Raw genomic sequence first — 18,544 nt, 5'->3', positions numbered from 1 at the left:
CCTCGCTTTTGGGGGGCCATTGGTGCATCCTTGACTCTTGCCAATCCCTGAGCCTGGCTGTCCAGCTTTGCCCTACTAATTAGTGAGTGGCACCCTTCCCCATGTCTTTCCAATGAATTATCATTTGTTTTGCCTCGGTTGGCTGGTTTGTTTCCATTGTTGGCACTTAGAGGGAACTAGCAAAGGAGATTGAAAAGAAGTTGTTTGGAGAACAGAGGAAATGGGATTTTCTGGAAGCCTGGGCAAAGAGTGTGTTTCAACAAGGAAGGACTGATTGGATAGGGGCACGTGGCTGGCTCAGTCGTAGAGCATGCCAAGATTGTGAGTTCAAGCCCCATGTTGAGCAAATAGTTTATGTAACAAGAAAAAAAAATTACTCATATTAAAAAAAAAAAAGAAAAAAAAGGAAAGACTGGTCAGGAACTTCAGTCTTTGGGGTAAAGTTAAGCAAGATAAGGACTGGAAAGGTGTTTCTTAAATTTGCCAGTAAATGGGGCACCTGGGGGTTGAGCATCCAACTCTTGATTGCGGCTCAGGTCATGATCTTGGGGTCATGAGATTGAGCCCCGTGTTGGGGCTTAAAAAAAAAAAAGGTTTAAGAAAAAATAAAAAAATGGAAAAGGTGCCAGTTAAGAGGTCACCTTTGAGAAGAAGTTTGCCTATCAGCAGGAGGAGAGTGAGGAGAGTATGGCAGGTGGGGTAAACGGAGACCCTGGACACGCGGAGACCACTCTGCTTCCAGAGTGGCTATAGGGGGGGAGGATGCCCAGGACTCACACGAGATGCCGAGGACCAAGGGTGAGTTTTTATTTTTGTTTTTTTAAAGATTTTATTTATTCATTTGACAGACAGAAATCACAAGTAGTCAGAGAAGCAGACAGAGAGAGAGGAGGAAGCAGGCTCCCTGTTGAGCAGAGAGCCCGATGCAGGGCTCGATCCCAGGACCCTGGGACCATGACCTGAGCCGAAGCAGAGGCTTCAACCCGCTGAGCCATGCAGGTGCCCCCAAGGGTGAGCTTTTAAGGAATGGAGAAACTGTAGAGTGTTTCTGGGCTCAGTGGAGGTAATACAACAAGCTAAAGGCACAGGGGAGAAGGCAATTAATGGGCTTAGATCTTTTGAATGTCTGCAAGTGCCAGACCAGTTTCCTGAGGAGAGACGGGGGTGGGTTCAGAGCCAAGTCAGAGAAAGGATTGGGTTGTGACTGGAGGAGGGACAACTCTGCATCTGACACAGGAATGGGGGAGCTGACAGAAGCGAATTTGCTTTTGTTGTTGTTTTTTAAAGGGTTGAAGTGAAGTGAAAGTTTATTTATTTATTTATTTTTAAACAGTCTATTTATTTATCTGAGAGAGAGAGACACACAGCGAGAGAGGGAACACAAGCAGAGGGAGTGGGAGAGGGAGAAGCAGGCCTCCCACTGAGCAGGGAGCCTGACACGGGGCTCGATCCCAGGACCCTGGGATCATGACCTGAGCTGAATGAGCCCTGGTGAGCGAGCCCCAAAACATCTACCTTAGAGAAGGAGCGAGGCTGAGGAGATTGGAGGAGAGGAATGGGGTGAGAGAATCAGGGGAGCACACCGGAGGCCTAAGCAGGCCAGTCAAAAGTCCAAAGGGCAGAGAACCAGTGAGACATTTGTCCTGCCCAGTCCTTGGGCATGGGTGCTCTGTTAGGAGAGTGATCTTGCCTCTGGGAACCAGGGGGGGTATTGTCGCTGTTCAATGTCCCCAGATGCTGAGTTATTCCCTGATCTTCTTTATTTCTGAATGTGTTCTTTCAGTATTAGGGGGGCTCCTGGGTGGCTCCATCCGTTAAGGGTCTGACTTTGACTCAGGTCATGATCTCAGATCTCGGGATTGGGCCCTGTCGGGGAGTCCACCTCCTGTCTCCCTCTCCCTCTGTCCCTTCCCCTGCTCGCCCTCTCTATGTGTGTATCTCTCTCTCAGATGAACAAGTCAAACTTAAAAAAATAATAAAAAGTTAAAATGCAGCACTACATTCTTAATCTTAGAAAGGGCGTAAGGGTATCAGTTACCTTTCTCCACTGATTGTTAAGTTTTTAATAAAATTTTAATTTGGGGGGCATCTGGGTGGCACATTGGGTTAAGGGTCCGACTCTCGGTTTCAGCTCAGGTCCTGATCTCAGGGTCATGAAATCGAGCCCCCACTGGGCTCTACGCTCAGCATGGAGTCTGCTTGAGATGCTCTCTCCCCTCCCTCTGCCCCTCTCATTTGTGCTCACAGGTGCTCGCTCTCTCTCAAATAAATAAATACTTTTTATTTTAATTAAAAAATAAAATTTTAATTTAGGAATAATGTCAGATTTACAGAGAAGTTGCAAAGACAGAATGGAAGGCTCCCGTGTATCCTTCAGCCAGTGTCCTCTGATGTTAACATCTTACACCGCCATGTATATTTCACAGAAGGAAGGAATCAACATGGGCGTATAACTAAGTAATTAAGTAACTAAGCTCCACACTGTTTTTCCTCCTGACGTCCTTTTTCTCTTTCAGGTTCAAATCCAGGATAGCATATTGTGTTTTGTATTTAGTTGTTTTTAAAGAGCAGGAATTCACTCAGGGCTGGTCCTCTTGCACGAGTTTTGCAAGAAGAGTTTAAACTTTTCAAGATGGTCAACTGAACTGGCCTGAAAAGCTTCAAGTCTGTATTTCTTTTATTACGTTAATTTCCAAGTCAAACACAGGCGCACCTACACATACCCCCAAACCATATATCCTAACTACAGAGTGTTGTTCACCAGGCTTTAGGGTAGAAACCAAGACATAAGTTTATTATATATGTCCGTTGCAACAGCCTGGTTGTTTTCCTATAAACTCTCCTTAGTACTGAAAATAGATGTTCGGAGCCAGCCCTAAAGACAAGGATGGGGAGAAAGTTTTGCAGGTGTGGCTGCCCACCGGGAAGCTAAGCTTGAAAAGGTAAACAAAATGCTTCCTAAGGATTTTTTTACTTTAAAAAAAAAAAAAGTGTAAGTTAAGCAAGAGTTATGCTCTTGTGTTTTGAGCCAAATCTCCGCCTTCACTTGCGAAGTCTCAATCGCAGTATTTTTAAATCGCGTACATGCATTTCCTAATTTGTAAATACAGTTGTTCTCGAAATCGCTGTTAGAGACGCGAAAGAACCACGATTCAAAATCTACTTCTCTGCCGTCAGTGCCCATTATCGCCTCTCCCTCCGCCAAAACTAATCTCCGTGCGACCCAGATGGGACTCGAACCCACAATCCCCAGCTCCGGAGGCTGATGCCTTATCCATTAGGCCACTGGGTCACCACAGGATCCGGGTTCTCACATCGTCTCCTTACGCGATGCCATCATCGCGCCCCGCCCCGCCCCGCGCTCCGCGGCCTCGAGTCGGGCGCCGAGCGATTTGGGAGCCGCCCCCAGCGGCTGCAGCGCGCGCCTGCGCCCCTCTGCTCCCTCCGCCCGTCCCGTCGCCCGTCGCCCGCGTCCCCGTGCGCCTGCGCGTGGCCGGCTGTGTGGCCGGCGCGGGGAAACTTTTGTGCAGCTCTCTGCCTGCGGGGTTCTTCTCGGAAGGTTCTCTGGCCTGGCTGTGCTTTAGGCGCACTTGGGAGAACTTGGACGAAATTCCAATTTCTGTCTCACCTCTGTTCTTATTCTGTTTACCTGAGCCCGGGCGTCTGCGTTTTGCAAAATTCCCTGGGACCGCCTGCTGCCCCTTCTCGCAGAGCCTGAGCTCCTCCCGCACCTACACACCTCACTTACCTTCCCGTCCCTTACTGCCCCTCCTTTCCTTTCCCGCAGTTAACTCAGCGTGCAGCGTTGTCACCAACTATTATATGCTGGGGACTGTTGGGAGATCCCAGGGGAACAAGTTTTTTGTTTGTTTGTTTTTGTTTTTTCTCCCCCAAATCTGCCCTTCTCCTTCACTCGTTTAACGTCCACTTTTCTCCCCTATCTCCTCTTTATCTCCGGTTTAAAGGGTCCGTCAATACAAAACAATAGGGATTTTGTTTGTTTTTATTTTAACCTGGATCTTGGATAAAGATTCAGAGACTTTTGGGTTCCACAGCATGTGAAGATGCTGTATTCGTGATTTTTAAAAATGCACAATTTCGTTTTCTCCTTAGACACCGAACGCCTATTCATTGCAGAATTGCATAAAGCATGGGTGAGCCAAACGATGAAAATTGAAATTAACCAGAATTCTACCACGTGGAGCTTTCCACTGTTAACATTGAGGTGTGTATCTTTCAAATCTTCGATACCTGTGTGTCGTATGTCACATGTTTTCGTACTTGTAAACCCTGAGTCATTAAGGAAATGCTTTTAATGAAAATTAGGACGTTATTAGTAAATAACAATTCACTAATCATTTAGCACTGGTGGTACAGAAATGACAGTGGGTAAAATTGACACCTCAGTGACTCAAGGTAGTGGAACCAAACCAGTAATAGTCATCCTTCATGTTCGCACGCTGGCGAAGGGGGTGGAGGTAGCAGGTTCGCTTCAGAACGGCCTTGATGATGCTGTAAGAAATGTCAGTTGTATTAACAATTGAGGACGTATCTTTTTAATATTTTTGTATGACAAAATGGGAAGTATACATGAATCATTTCTATCACATACCAAAATACAATCGTTGTCTCTCCCACCACTTTTTTTTTCTTTTAAAGATTTTATTTATTTGACACAGAGAGAGAGAGAGAGATCACAAGCAGGCAGAGGCCGGCAGAGAGAGAGAGGGTGAGGCAGGCTCCCTGCTGAGCAGAGAGCCCGATGCGCGCTGGATCCCAGGACCATGCCCCCCCCCCCCTTTTTAGAAAAGACATTTCATTTTTAGGTAATCTCTACTCCATGGTGGGACTGGAACTCAGGACCCTGAAATCAAGATTTGCAAGCTCCAGAGACTGATCCAGGGAGGCACCCCACAATGGGCAGTCTTTGAGGGAAAGAAATTGCATGATGTTGAGTTGCAAGCTAAAGGAACTGCTTTTTCCGTGGAAAATGGTTTTTACTGGAAAGAATGACTGAGAGACAAACTATGATTATTTAGCCATAGACACACTTGGATTTTCTTCTCTGAAAGCAGCAAAGTATCAGGCTCATGCCACCAGCACACACAGTCCTGTGGAAGAGAGAGGATATCTCACACCCAAAGGTCTCAGTAAACATTTTATTTTGTTGTGTTACATCTTCATCACCAAACCAATCCCTGGGTTTGGGAATGGAATGTACGGATTGGCCTAAGCCCTCTCCTGAATCTCCCTCCAAACTATAATAGCTAAGAGTAGAGCGTGGATGGTACCCCCAGGACAACATTGTGTCTTTCAAAGGCAACTTTCAGTTTGGACGTCTTATTTCTGTTTCAGATGTTTTCAGGTGAGGGTATGGAATAGTGGGTAAGAGCATGGCAGCATGGGTCCGACTGCTGTCTGCCATTTACCGGCTGTGTGAACCTGGACAAATGAGTTAACCACTCCTAATTCGGTCTTCTCTTCTGTGAAATGGTACAGGTACTAATAATACTGCAACATAGAGTTGTGAATATTAGATACATTAATATACATAAAACACAGAACACTTCTGGGCAAATAGTACTCCATATTTTCAAGCAAAAGAAAACTCAATATAACTAGCTTAAAAACAAAGTTTGTCGGGTGACATAATTGCAAAGTTACATAATTACAACCTTCAGAGGTAGGGCAGGCTGTTGATCAGAGCTTTCATGGTTTCTCTACAATTGTCCTATTCAAATTTCTAGGACTCACATCCCCCAGACCAGAAGAACAGAGCCTGCTTTCCTATCTCAAGTCATTAAACAAAAGACATAGGCTTCCCAACTGAATGAATTTAGGTCATATGCTTCCCTAAACCATTCATAGTAGCCAAGAGAATCCCTAGCAAGGACTGGTTTAGGGGTGAATTCTTTCCACATTTTTGCAGTTAGGGGGATAGGATCATACTGAGTATGTGGGAGCCAAATCAACTCCCAGTGAGCCCCACGGCTGCTACACAATGAGTGAGGTTCGCAAAAATGCCTACAATAATGGACAAAGTTCAATGTTTGAATTTATTTATAGTAATAAATACAACCAATACAACATTTCTAAAAATACCATTTTTAGAATACAGCAAAATTGCAGAAAGAAAACAGATCTTTAAGTCTGATGCTCTGATAACCATTTGTGATGCAAGAAACTGCAAACATTTTCAGAAAAGTGTAAAATACAGCATAGAACATACCAGAGCAATTGGCAAAACTTGAATACAGACTATATAATAAATAATAGCATCAAAATTCAGTTGTCTTAGGGTCCCTGGCGGGCTTAGTGAGTAGAGCATGTAACTCTTGATCTCAGGGTCACGAGTTTGAGCCTCAGGATGGGTGTAGAGATTACTAAAACACACACACACACACACACACACACAGAGACACACACACACACAGAAAAACAAAAAATCTTTAAAAAAAAAATCCTTAAAGGGGCACCTGGTTGGCTCAGTTGGTTAAGGGTTTGCTTTCAGCTCAGGTCTTGATCCCAGGGTCCTGGTATCGAGTTCTGCAACAAGCTCCCTGCTCAGCTGGGGTCTGCTTCTCCCTCTGTGCACGTGCTTTCTCTCTCAAGTAAATAAATAAACCTTAAAAATATCCTTAAACAAAACAAAAAAAAGTACATTTGTCCTGAATTTGATGATTGTGGTTGGTCATATAAGAGAATGTCATCAGAAGATACACACTGAAGTATACAAGTGGTTAAGGTACAGAATTTCTGAAAGTTATACTTGGTTGGTTCAAATGTATATACATATGTCTTTTACATATTACTTTTACACACCCACGCTTGTGTGTATGTATGTGTGTGTATACATGAGAAATGGAAAATGTGGCAAAATGTTAACATTTGGCAAATCTGGGTAAAGATTTGCAGCTCTTCTGTATTTGAAAGTATTTAAAAATACTGGAGAAACAGGCATAAGAAAACTTTTATTACCAGATTTGTGGCTTCTATGCAGTCTTTTATGACACAAGCTAAAAAAATAAAAGAACTAAAAAATGCAGCACAAACCTGCCTTAACTTTTCCTTCCATAATGGCCAGAAACCCCTATCAAGTTCCTACTGTGTCCTATCAGGGAGAAAACTCTTAGCACTATGTTTCCATATCAAGATTTTTTTTTAATAACCCACCTCCTCTTTATCAAGATTTTTAAGAAAATTATTTTGCAAGTCAGATGTGTACTGTGGTTAAAGCAGCTACCCGGGCAAAGAACCTACAAGCGACGTCCCTAGCATAAGCCTTCTGCCTAGGCCCCAGGTGCTGAGAACTGACCCGCTGCATGCCGGGATCTGGAGTCTTTCTTCATCCAACTGCAAAGCCTTCTGGGATTGCCCGGCCGCTCCCATATCTCGCGATGCTATCATTTCTACTTCTTGGCCCTGTGACACCCCCCCCAACTTAACGTGTTTTTTAAATTCGCCAATGGGCACGCAGCGTAGGCTCGAACTGGCCAATCCGAATGCGGGGACACCGGGAAATTTAAATCGCGCCGGCCGGCTGCACGAGCCACACCGTCTTTGGAGTGATTCGTGGTGGACGTTTTGAGGGCAGCTGACCTGCAGCCTGCGCGTCCCGGACCGCCTCCCGTGGAAGCCTGAGCCGGCCGTGTAGGTAGGAATTGAGGCCGGAGCCCGGCCCGAGTGATAACGGCAGACGTGCAGGCCGCCCTCCGCTTGCGGGTGGCGGGAGGGGAGGCCGGGAGCTCACGCCCGACCTGGCTCCCGGCCTCCCTGGTTGGCGAGGCCCCGGGGGCGTCGTTCGTTGACGAGGCGGGTGTTCCGCGGTGCGAGTGCTTGGGTTTTAGGGCGCCGAGGCTCTGCGAACCGCGGCGAGACCTCTGGCGCGTCGCGGCCGGGAAAATCCGTGCGGCCCGAGGGCGAGAGTCCCGGGAGACGGCCCGGCGCCTCTGGCCGGTCCTCCGCCGTTTCCCCGTTGCATCTTCCCGGGTGGGGGGCAGGGGCAGGGCCTGGAGATGGGGGTGGCGGTTGGAAGAACTGTGTCTCAACACGTAGGCCCAGGGCTGGCTGTGACACAGCGTCGGAAAAGAACATCACAAGAATGAAAGATAACGAAGTAAAAGGAGGACTTGTACTTTGTCCCCATTTGGCGATCGCTCTTAAAGATCTCAGTCTGAAGGGAGGACAGTTGATCGCAGTCTGATTACAGGCATTCACTCGAAATTCCTGCAGATGAAAATGTTGGCGAGATGCTGCGGATGCAGAACTGTGTCTCGAGTTTTCAGTGGTGACACAACATGTTGGGGGAGACTCCGTGATGTGATGATGAGTCAAGTGTTTCATTTTCAGCCGTGGAGAGTCTACCTATTTTGGCCATTTAAAGACAATAGGGAGAGGCTCCGGGATATGGATTTATTGCTGCTAGGACATGGGTTTTAACTGTGAGCTGAGTTCCCCCACTTTTCCTAAAATTCACTACTTAATTGAAATAGTCCAGTTGCACTGTCCAGTATGGTAGTCCGGACCGGGATATGCTGTAAGCCTAAAGTACACACAAGATTTCGGAGAATTTGTATGAAAAAAAGTGTAAAATATCTCAGCAACTCCAAATACTATGTAACATGTCGAAATGAGAACATTATTGGATGTGTTGGGTTAAATAAAATAGATTAAAATTAATTTCACTAGTTAATTTTTGCTTTTTTGAAAAATGTGCTTACTAGGAAATTTTAAATTTATACAGTGTGCTTTCTGTTTCTGATGGACAGCGCTGCTCCAGGAAGTCCTTCCGAAGGGAGGGGACTAATACTGTGTGGCCAGTTCACTATTTCATGGTGCTGAAAAAGGAAGTTGCTCCTGTAATAGACAAGTGTGCGTCCAGTATATGCTCGATAATTCTGTGAATGCTTTTATCGACAAAGCAGAATGATAAAAGGGAAATTTTTTTTTTCTCTCCATCTTACAGCTTTCTCCCTTTGTCTCATAACCATGTCCACCAACGAGAATGCTAATTCACCAGCTGCCCGCCTTAACAGATTCAAGAACAAGGGGAAAGACAGTACAGTGAGTACCTTCTGTTGCTTTCCTATGGTATTTTTTAAAGGCAAAAGCTATTTGGGAAGGGATCAGAGCTTTGAGGAAATTTGAAATAAATGTCCTCACTTAGCAGCAAAAACTGATAGAGTAGGTGAAGTGGTTTATCTTTCTCCAAGGAAATGAGGCGGCGTCGAATAGAAGTTAATGTGGAGCTGAGGAAAGCAAAGAAGGATGACCAGATGCTGAAAAGGAGAAACGTAAGCTCGTTTCCCGATGATGCTACCTCTCCACTGCAGGAAAACCGCAACAACCAGGTAAATACATACTTTAGATAATGAATTAACGGCAAACCCACAAAATCAATATGGTGCTTTTCTTAGAAATTTAAATAATAAGGGGCGCCTGGCTGGCCCAGCCGCTTAAGAATCTGACTCTCTATCTCAGCTCAGGTCTTGATCTCAGGCTTGTGAGCCCAGAGCCCCGCACTGGGCTCCACACTGGGTAGGGAGCCTACTAAAAGAAAGAAAGAAATTTAAATAACATTCCTAGCCTAATGGTTTTAACTATGGACTCTGTGTAGAGCTTTTTTTTATGTTCCCAGTCAATAATTCTGTTACGTTGTCTTCTTTCCTGCCCACTCTCCGTAATCTGCTGAAGCTGATTCCAAGATCTCCTTTAGCTCTAAACTCCCTTCAGGTTTCCCTGCATTTCTAGCCACCACTTGAGTCCACAAGTGGCCATTCCAGTGTTAACTGAAAGTTAGTGTGTCTGGAACCAATCACTTTCTGGCCTTTTTTGGTGTACCCTATTTTTTTTTTTCTCCCAAAGATTTTATTTATTTATTTGGCAGAGAGAGAAATCACAAGTAGGCAGAGGGAGAGGGGGAAGCAGGCTCCCCGCGAAGCAGAGAGCCGAATGCGGGGCTCGATCCCAGGACCCCGAGACTGTGACCTGAGCTGAAAGCAGAGGCTTAACCTACAGAGCCACCTAGGCACCCCTTGGTGTACCCTATTTTTTGTGCTTGTCAACCAGCTCTGTTCAAATCTTTTCCCTCCTGAAATATTTTCAGTGGTCTTCTAATTTATCTTTTCCTTTCATTCTGTGCTACATACTATTTAACCTAAACATAGTCTTAAAATACTGCTTTATAGGCACTTGGGTGGCTCAGTGAGTTAAAGCCTCTGCCTCTGGCTCAGGTCATGATCTCAGGGTCCTGGGATCGAGCCCCACATCGGGTTCTCTGCTCTGTAGGGAGCCTGCTTCCTCCTCTCTCTCTGCCTGCCTCTCTGCCTATTTGTTATCTCTGTCTGTCAGATAAATAAATAAAATCTTAAATAAAATAAAATACTGCTTTAGACCTCTTTTTTGCTTAAAAATTTTGGTAGTTTTATTTTATTTTTTATTACTATTTTTTTATTTTTAAGATTTTATTTATTTATTTGACAGAGAGAGAGAGATCACAAGTAGGCAGAGTCAGAGTCAGGCGAGGGTGGCGTGGCAGGGGCGGGCGGGGGGTGGCGGGGGAAGCAGGCTCCCTGCTGAGCAGAGAGCCCAATGCTGGGCTCCTTCCCAGGACCCTGAGATCATGACCTGAGCGGAAGGCAGAGGCTTTAACCCATTGAGCCACCCAGGTGCTCCGTAAAAACTTTGGTAGTCTTAAATCCATATTCTTGGGCGCCTGGGTGGCTCAGTGGATTAAAGCCTTTGCCTTCCACTCAGGTCATGATCCCAGGGTCCTGGGATTGAGCCCCGCATCGGGCTCTCTGCTCCGTGGGGAGCCTGCTTCCTCCTCTCTCTCTGCCTGCCTCTCTGCCTACTTGTGATCTCTCTCTGCTCAGCAGGGAGCCTGCTTCCCCACCCCTCCCCCTGCCCCCCGCCTGCCTCTCTGTCTACTTGTGATCTCTCTCTGTCAAATAAATAAATAAAATCCTTTAAAAAACCACATCGTTTGAAAAAATTTTTCTTGTAAATTAGATCAATCTTAGATTTTCAGTTTATCTTTTTTAATCTTTCAAAGATACTGGGAACCTTTAGTGCCTCAATTTTTTTTTCCCCCAGTGAATAGTACCTAAGTGCTATTTCTAGAGTACTATATTCAGATCCTATCTTCTTAGAGCACTCCTTGGTCAACCTAGCAGGAAAAATGTTCCCTTTTCAAAATTCCCAAAGCATCCCAGCTGTGCACTAAAGATGGAGAGTAAATGCTAACGGAACATGAATAGTCACCATTTGTTTTATGGTTATCTGTTTTTTCGCATTTTCCTCGTTAAGTTATAACAACCTTTCCTATGGAAAAGAGGATGCTGTCTTTTTGAGTCAACTATAGCACCGATTCTCAAACTCTTCTACTGCGATTACAACATGAAACATTTTTGTAGCACTGCACTGTGGAAATGCGTAGATTGTAAGCTGAGATATGAAAATCCCCAGCACGTTGCCCACATAACTCCATCCCTTTCTCCCTAACAGCGTGTCTGAAAGCAAGTGCTTGAGGCTAATGTAGGACCAACCTTCATACTGCCCTAATTTCATTTACTAAATTGTTCACTGTCTCCTCTCTTAGTGACAGAATGCTAGGGTGGTTCTCCTTAACTGGAGATTCCAGGGAGTCGTATACCAAGCTTGAGTCCTGTTCCGTATATGAAAGAACAAATATTTAATAGCCAAAGTAAATGTAAGGCTAAACTTCTTAGTAACTGATTATAAACCTAAAAATGTCTTCACAATGGCAAGTAGGGAGCTTATTGTTTGTATTTAATCTTAAAAATGATAAAAATGATTTGTGAAATTAATACCACTGTCTCCTCGCAGGGCACTGTAAATTGGTCAGTTGATGACATTGTCAAGGGCATAAATAGCAACAATTTGGAAAGCCAGCTCCAGGCTACTCAAGCTGCTAGGTAAGTCTTTCCTGCCAAAGCACGGGTAACCTAAGATAGCAGCCCTTTTGGATTTTTTTTGGTGGGAAAGAGACAGACAGAGAGCATGGGAAAAGTAAAGGTTAAGTCGCCCGTAGGTCTGTTTTCATTAGACTCTTCCCTTAGGTGAAACTGTGATTTTGCATAAATGACAGTTGCCAGAAGTCCTGCTCATCCGCAGTGATAATCGCTGTTACCCTTTTGTTAACCTTTTAAGTAGATTACAAAGTTTTTGTCGAGGTGGCATTTCCACTTGGCATCGGAGAATGGAAGAATTATTCAGTACGTGGGATTGGCACGTTCATTTAAAATGGTGCATTTACTCTTACCTTCTGTCACATACAAATATTTGTGACATCCATAACAAAGAATTAATAATTTGTATAGAGACAGTGTGCTGAAAAACAAATCCAAGTAACAAGTGGTAAAGGAAAAGATACTTCATCTCACTGGTAGTTGGGGAAACACAAATTAACAATGGTAGTGTAATTACGTCAGAGTTTTAAAGTGGCCAGATCTAAAGTTTATGGGGATGCACAGAGGAGGCTAATTTACATGATTGGTAAGATTTCAATTCTGGAAAGAAGATAGTTCAGGACACCATGTGTGGCAGCACCGTGTAACCAGTCTGTTCATCTCCGCTCAAATCCCAGGAGATCTCAACATTTAGTACGTTACTAAGAGGCTGTCTCAAGTTCTAAAGCCTTGAATTGCATTTTAAATTGATTTTTAAAGTTAACAGACTTCTCTTGTTAATCATCTTCAACTTTTGTTTCCCTTAGGAAACTGCTTTCTCGGGAAAAGCAGCCCCCCATAGACAACATAATCCGGGCTGGTTTGATTCCAAAATTTGTGTCCTTCTTGGGCAGAACTGATTGTAGTCCCATTCAGTTTGAATCCGCTTGGGCTCTCACCAACATTGCTTCCGGGACCTCAGAACAGACCAAGGCTGTGGTCGATGGAGGCGCGATCCCAGCGTTCATTTCCCTGTTGGCATCTTCCCACGCCCACATCAGCGAACAGGCTGTGTGGGCTCTAGGAAACATTGCAGGTACTTGGGCTTAAAATTCTTCTGTCTCTTGGGGATATGGACATTGGGGAGGGTATGTGCTATGATGAGTGAGTGAAATGTGTAAACCTGGCGATTCACAGACTTGTACCCCTGAGGATAAAAATACGTTACATGTTTATTAAATAATTGTGAGCCAATACTGATTTGTCCCTAAATAAACTGTTCTGAAAAAGTCAAACATTTCAAAATAAATAAATAAATAAATGAAATTCTTCTGTCTCTAATCACACTGAGGTTGTCATAAGGAATAGGGACCTGTGTGTTAGGATTTAAGCTTGCTTGCTTCTCGTGCTTGTGCGGGGTGCCAGTGGCATCTCATAAGTAGATGAAGGAGTTTCCAGGAGTGTTGTCTTTGTGTGAGGACGCTGGTGCGCTCCGTCACTGAACATGGGTAGTGCTAGACAAGTAGATTCTGATGAACCTTGCCTCTTTGTTTTAGGGGATGGTTCTGTTTTTCGAGACTTGGTTATCAAGTACGGTGCGGTTGATCCGCTTCTGGCTCTCCTCGCGGTTCCTGATATGTCATCATTAGCAGTAAGTTACGACTAAAGTCGGGTGACTCACTTCTCGATTCTAATATTTTGCACCCTGTCAAAGCACAGAGGGGCCTCTCATTGCATTTCTCTTTCCCCTTAGTGTGGCTACTTGCGTAACCTTACTTGGACACTTTCAAACCTTTGTCGCAACAAGAACCCTGCACCCCCGCTAGATGCCGTTGAGCAGATTCTTCCTACCTTAGTTCGTCTCCTGCATCACGATGATCCAGAGGTCTTGGCAGATACCTGCTGGGCCATCTCCTACCTGACGGATGGTCCAAACGAACGGATTGAAATGGTCGTGAAAACAGGAGTTGTGCCGCAGCTTGTGAAGCTTCTAGGAGCTACTGAATTGCCCATTGTGGTAAGTTGTAACTTTTTAACAAGAATACAGGCCCGTAGGAAGCATGGTCAGTTGATACTAGTGTTGACACATTGTCTGTTTTAGGCCACGAGGAGCCTCTGACTTGTCAAAACCTTTAGGGTGTAGAATTTTTGAGTAGTGCTGGAAGAAATAAAAGAAAACCGTTGGCATCAACATTTTTTTTTTCCTTTTCAGACTCCTGCGCTAAGAGCCATAGGAAATATTGTCACTGGGACAGATGAACAGACTCAGGTTGTAATAGACGCAGGAGCGCTTGCTATCTTTCCCAGCCTGCTAACAAACCCCAAAACTAATATTCAGAAGGAAGCCACGTGGACAATGTCAAACATCACAGCTGGCCGCCAGGACCAGATACAGCAAGTTGTGAATCATGGATTAGTCCCGTTCCTCGTTGGTGTTCTCTCTAAGGTAATGAGGTCTTAGTGCTTGGTCAAAGGTTGTTAGTACTTCTGGATGGACATTTGGTAGAGCTGTACTTGGTAAGATTCTTAATGAACTAGTGTTGGGTTCTAAGTCCTTTGTTAAATAGTGGCCAGTAACCCCTTTCACTTAAGGTTAGAAGGAACCAGTAGTTTTAGTCCTTGTTTTTCTATAACCGCACTTTTGGGATCTTATTTTTACAATTTTTATGTTTCCTTATGTTTATTAGGCAGACTTTAAGACACAAAAGGAAGCTGTCTGGGCTGTGACCAACTATACAAGTGGTGGGACAGTTGAACAGATTGTATACCTCGTCCATTGTGGCATAATAGAACCATTGATGAACCTCTTAACTGCGAAGGATACCAAAATTATTCTGGTCATTCTGGATGCCATTTCCAACATCTTTCAGGTAAGTCATAAGGTAGCGTTTGAATTGGGGTTTGATGGTAATGGATGATAACCAGACTCGGGGAGGGCAGCTAAGTTTACTTAGTAGCCACAGAATTAGAAAGGCTGTTAATGTGGGGCACACTCTTGGTAAGACGTGACAAGGGATTATAAGAGATTTAAAGGAGATGACAAGTGGGTGACCTGAATTGAAATCAAGTCTATATGTGGACACGATTCATTCCTATCTGTTTTGCCAAAAATCTTTAATTTTCTAATGTCCTACTGAATTTTGGTGCAATTAAATTTTGATGACTTAGTTATCTAATTTTATTTTTCTTCTGGTCTTCTTCCTTTTAACCCGAGTATGCTAGCATGTGGCACTTTGTCACAGTGGTTGGAGTTAAGTAGGTTCTACCTAATGGCTTTAAATTCCTGATTATGGAAATTTTACCTAGAAGAGTCAAGTCGAGTCTAGAATAATGATGCTTGGTGTATCCATTACCCAGCATAAATAATTTGTCAGCATTTGGCCTATTTTCCTACTCCCCCTTATTTAAACCCTCTAAATTATTTTGAAGCAAATAAATTATTTCATATATAAATATTTATGTACCTTAAAGTTTGAGGACTTTAAAAAAGGTGGGGCACCTGGGTGGCTCAGTCGTTAAGCGTCTGCCTTCAGCTCAGGTCATGATCCCTCCCACATCAGGCTCCCTGCTCAGTGGGGAGTCTGCTTCTCCCTCTCCCGCTCTCCCTGCTTGTGTTCTCTCTCTTGGTGTCTTCCTGTCAAATAAATAAAATCTTTAAAAATAAATAAATAAATAAGGCTACCCACAATACCATTTTTATACTTAATACATTCTTGATATCAGCAAGTAATCCAATCAGGATAATTTATTTTTATACGCCTTAGGCCATATTTGCCCTTAGACAATGGTTCTCTGCCTTGACTACACTTTAGTGTTATCTGAGGTGCTTTTTTTTTTTTTTTTTTTTTTTTTTAATATTTTATTTATTTATTTGACAGAGAGAGATCACAAGTAGGCAGAGAGGCAGGCAGAGAGAGAGGAAGGGAAGCAGGCCCCCTGCTGAGCAGAGAGCCCGATGTGGGACTCGATCCCAGGACCCTGAGATCATGACCTGAGCCGAAGGCAGCGGCTTAACCCACTGAGCCACCCAGGCGCCCTGAGGTGCTTTTTAAAAAGGATTCTTTTGGGGCACCTGGGTGGCTCAGTGGGTTAAGCCTCTGCCTTCGGCTCTGGTCATGATTCCAGGGTCCTGGGATCGAGTCCCGCATCAGGCTCCCTGCTCATCAGGGAGCCTGCTTCCTCCTCTCTCTCTGCCGCCTGTCTTCCTTGCCTACTTGAGATCTCTGTCTGTCAAATAAATAAAAAAAAATCTTTTAAAAATAAATAAATAAAAAGGATTCTGTTTCTGTATTAGTTCACTCATTTGTTCATTTATGAGACAGAGCCTGTGGGGGAGGGAGAGGGAGAGAGAATCTCAGCGGACCAAGTGCTGAGCGCACCGTGGGGTACAGTCCCAGGACCCCTGAGATGATGAGCTGAAACCAAGAGTCAGAGCTTAACCAGCTGAGCCACCCAGGTGCCCCTGAGGCGCTTTTATAAAAGAGGAATTTTTGTTCCCATCACAGACCCACTGAACCTGGACATGGTGGTGTTTTTAAAGTTGCCCAGGTGATTTTAATGCACAGAAATGAGAGAACTAAGATCTGGCTGAGCGAGTACAGATCTCATCTCCTTGAATTTTTAGAAAATGCAAACTGGAGATAAAACCATCTCATAGGATTGTCAAAGGAACTTTCAAGTGGTTTTCTGATGTATCAATATGCAAACATGAACATTGTTTTTATTAAAATAGAACCTTCAGTAAATTCCAGTAAACTTGGACTTTTTTTAGGCTGCTGAGAAACTAGGTGAAACCGAGAAACTTAGTATAATGATTGAAGAATGTGGAGGTTTGGACAAAATCGAGGCTCTACAAAACCATGAAAATGAGTCTGTGTACAAAGCTTCATTAAACTTGATTGAGAAGTATTTCTCTGTAGAGGTGAGTGACATGGTAACGTTAACGAGATTTGGGGAAGTACACAAAGTCAAGCCCCTAAGATTTTTTTTCATTATATTTTTCAAATGAGTCCTGTGCCCTTGTTAAATATGGCAAAATATCAGTGTGAGTAAGACATGGTGTACATAGTTGCTCCTTAAATGTTTGGCTTGATGGTCATATAATCTTTAACTAGAAATTTTAAAGATTTTAAAAAATCCCCACTCTGCTTCGAATGAATAGTGTTATTAGAGACTTAATATCTCCAGAGTAAGTTTGTGTAGGAGCTGATGGAGAAGTGGGCCAACCCCATGCATAGGCCATCTTCCATTTCTACTGAAAAGTGACGGGTGGGTAAGAAAATGTCTGTTGTGCTAGTGTTCCTTTGCCCATTCAGAATCTTCCTTTCCCAGTTGCCCCAGAATTGGCAAGTTTTAGCAACCCTCCCTCCCCTATTCCAAATACTGAAATGTGGTTCAGCATCAAAGGTGTGATAGCAGATGAAGACCTTCAGAGTAAATACAGACTTCTCGGCAGACTACTGCCTAGAAATGTGCTATGTTTGCAGAATTATATCGTTTGGTTTTGTTTTTTAATATTTCCAGGAAGAGGAAGATCAGAATGTTGTGCCAGAAACTACCTCTGAAGGCTATACGTTCCAGGTTCAGGATGGCACTGCTGGGACCTTTAACTTTTAGCTTGTACAGCCGATGCAGAAAGTTGTTTGTGGTGTGCTTTGTTTGGTAGAAGTTTGTCTTATTGTTTCTCTACTAAGAACTCTTTTTAAATGTGTTTTGTTATTGTAGCACTTTTTACAACAAAACTCTACTTGACCAGTTCCAAACTGTAAAAACTGTATGAAGCTCCTCCTGCCAGTGGGTTTCTTATTTCTATGTGGACTCTCCTCTCTTGCAGTGTCCTGTAAATAAAGATTAAATTCCACCCTTTTCTTTACTTCACCGTTCCTATGTCCTGCTTTTTCTGACTTGGAGTTTTTTTTTTTTTTAAGACTTTATTTTAAGATTTTATTTATTTATTTGACAGAGAGAGAGGGATCACAAGTAGGCAGAGAGGCAGGTAGAGGGTGGGGGGAAGCAGGCTCCCCGCTGAGCAGGGATCCCGATACGGGGCTCGATCCCAGGACCCATGAGATCATGATCTGAGCCGAAGGCAGAGGCTTAACCCACTGAGCCACCCAGGAGTCCCTGATTTGGAGTGAAGATTGCAGGTGAAGGGTTCCGGACCCAAACCCTTAGGAGTAAGCAGAGGTGTGGTTCTGGTTGCAGATCTTGTTTGACGTCAGTTTTGTGAGGCTGTCAAGGATACCAGGGTGATGACTTTTTTTCCTGCCCACTTCCGAGTTCTGGCTTTGCTCTAGGCTTCTTCCATTCTTTGTAAATAATGGCTGTGGGCGCTTCCAGGTGTCCTATTCTGTACACACTAGTCAGAGTAGAATTTTTCAGAAATTTTCATAGAAAAATGAATAAAAATTCCTAGAAACCCTCAGCCAGGGTCGTCTCAAATCTCGCTGGCCAGAGAGATGGGATTTAAAAAAAATGTATATGTATATATATATATATTTTTAAAGATATTAGCTATTTATTTGACAGAGATCACAAGTAGGCAGGGGGTGTGGGGAATCTGGTTCTCTGCTGAACAGAGATCTCGCCCGATGCGGGACTCGATCCCGGGACCCTGAGATCATGACCCGAGCCAA

General features: G+C 44.0%; 1 protein-coding gene and 1 non-coding gene across 3 annotated transcripts; one reads left to right on the top strand and one right to left on the bottom strand.

Annotated features, from left to right (window-relative positions):
- Nucleotides 1-3,219: 3,219 nt before the first annotated feature.
- TRNAR-CCG lies at nucleotides 3,220-3,292 on the bottom strand. Its single transcript has one exon. It is a non-coding gene; the product is annotated as a tRNA-Arg (tRNA).
- A 4,205-nt stretch (nucleotides 3,293-7,497) lies between these two features.
- On the top strand, nucleotides 7,498-17,786 carry KPNA2 (karyopherin subunit alpha 2). 2 transcript variants are annotated; one of them, XM_032321667.1, is made up of 12 exons: nucleotides 7,498-7,654; nucleotides 8,769-8,871; nucleotides 8,966-9,063; nucleotides 9,213-9,350; nucleotides 11,848-11,936; nucleotides 12,737-13,005; nucleotides 13,466-13,560; nucleotides 13,663-13,926; nucleotides 14,122-14,355; nucleotides 14,597-14,779; nucleotides 16,681-16,830; nucleotides 17,433-17,786. In XM_032321667.1, exons 2-12 carry the CDS (start codon nucleotides 8,832-8,834, stop codon nucleotides 17,523-17,525), a joined length of 1,653 nt encoding a protein of 550 aa, XP_032177558.1. In that variant the 5' UTR covers nucleotides 7,498-7,654; nucleotides 8,769-8,831; the 3' UTR covers nucleotides 17,526-17,786. The 2 variants fall into 2 exon arrangements, with proteins under 2 accessions (XP_032177558.1, XP_032177559.1); XM_032321668.1 differs by lacking the exon at nucleotides 8,769-8,871 and having other exon boundaries at nucleotides 7,513-7,654.
- The last annotated feature ends 758 nt before the right edge of the window (nucleotides 17,787-18,544 follow it).

Source organism: Mustela erminea, chromosome 18 (assembly GCF_009829155.1).
Source record: "Mustela erminea isolate mMusErm1 chromosome 18, mMusErm1.Pri, whole genome shotgun sequence".
In the NCBI taxonomy this organism is placed as follows: Eukaryota; Metazoa; Chordata; class Mammalia; order Carnivora; family Mustelidae; genus Mustela; species Mustela erminea.
Note: the sequence above shows the minus strand (reverse complement) of the source record. Positions and strands in the feature narration are given on the sequence as shown.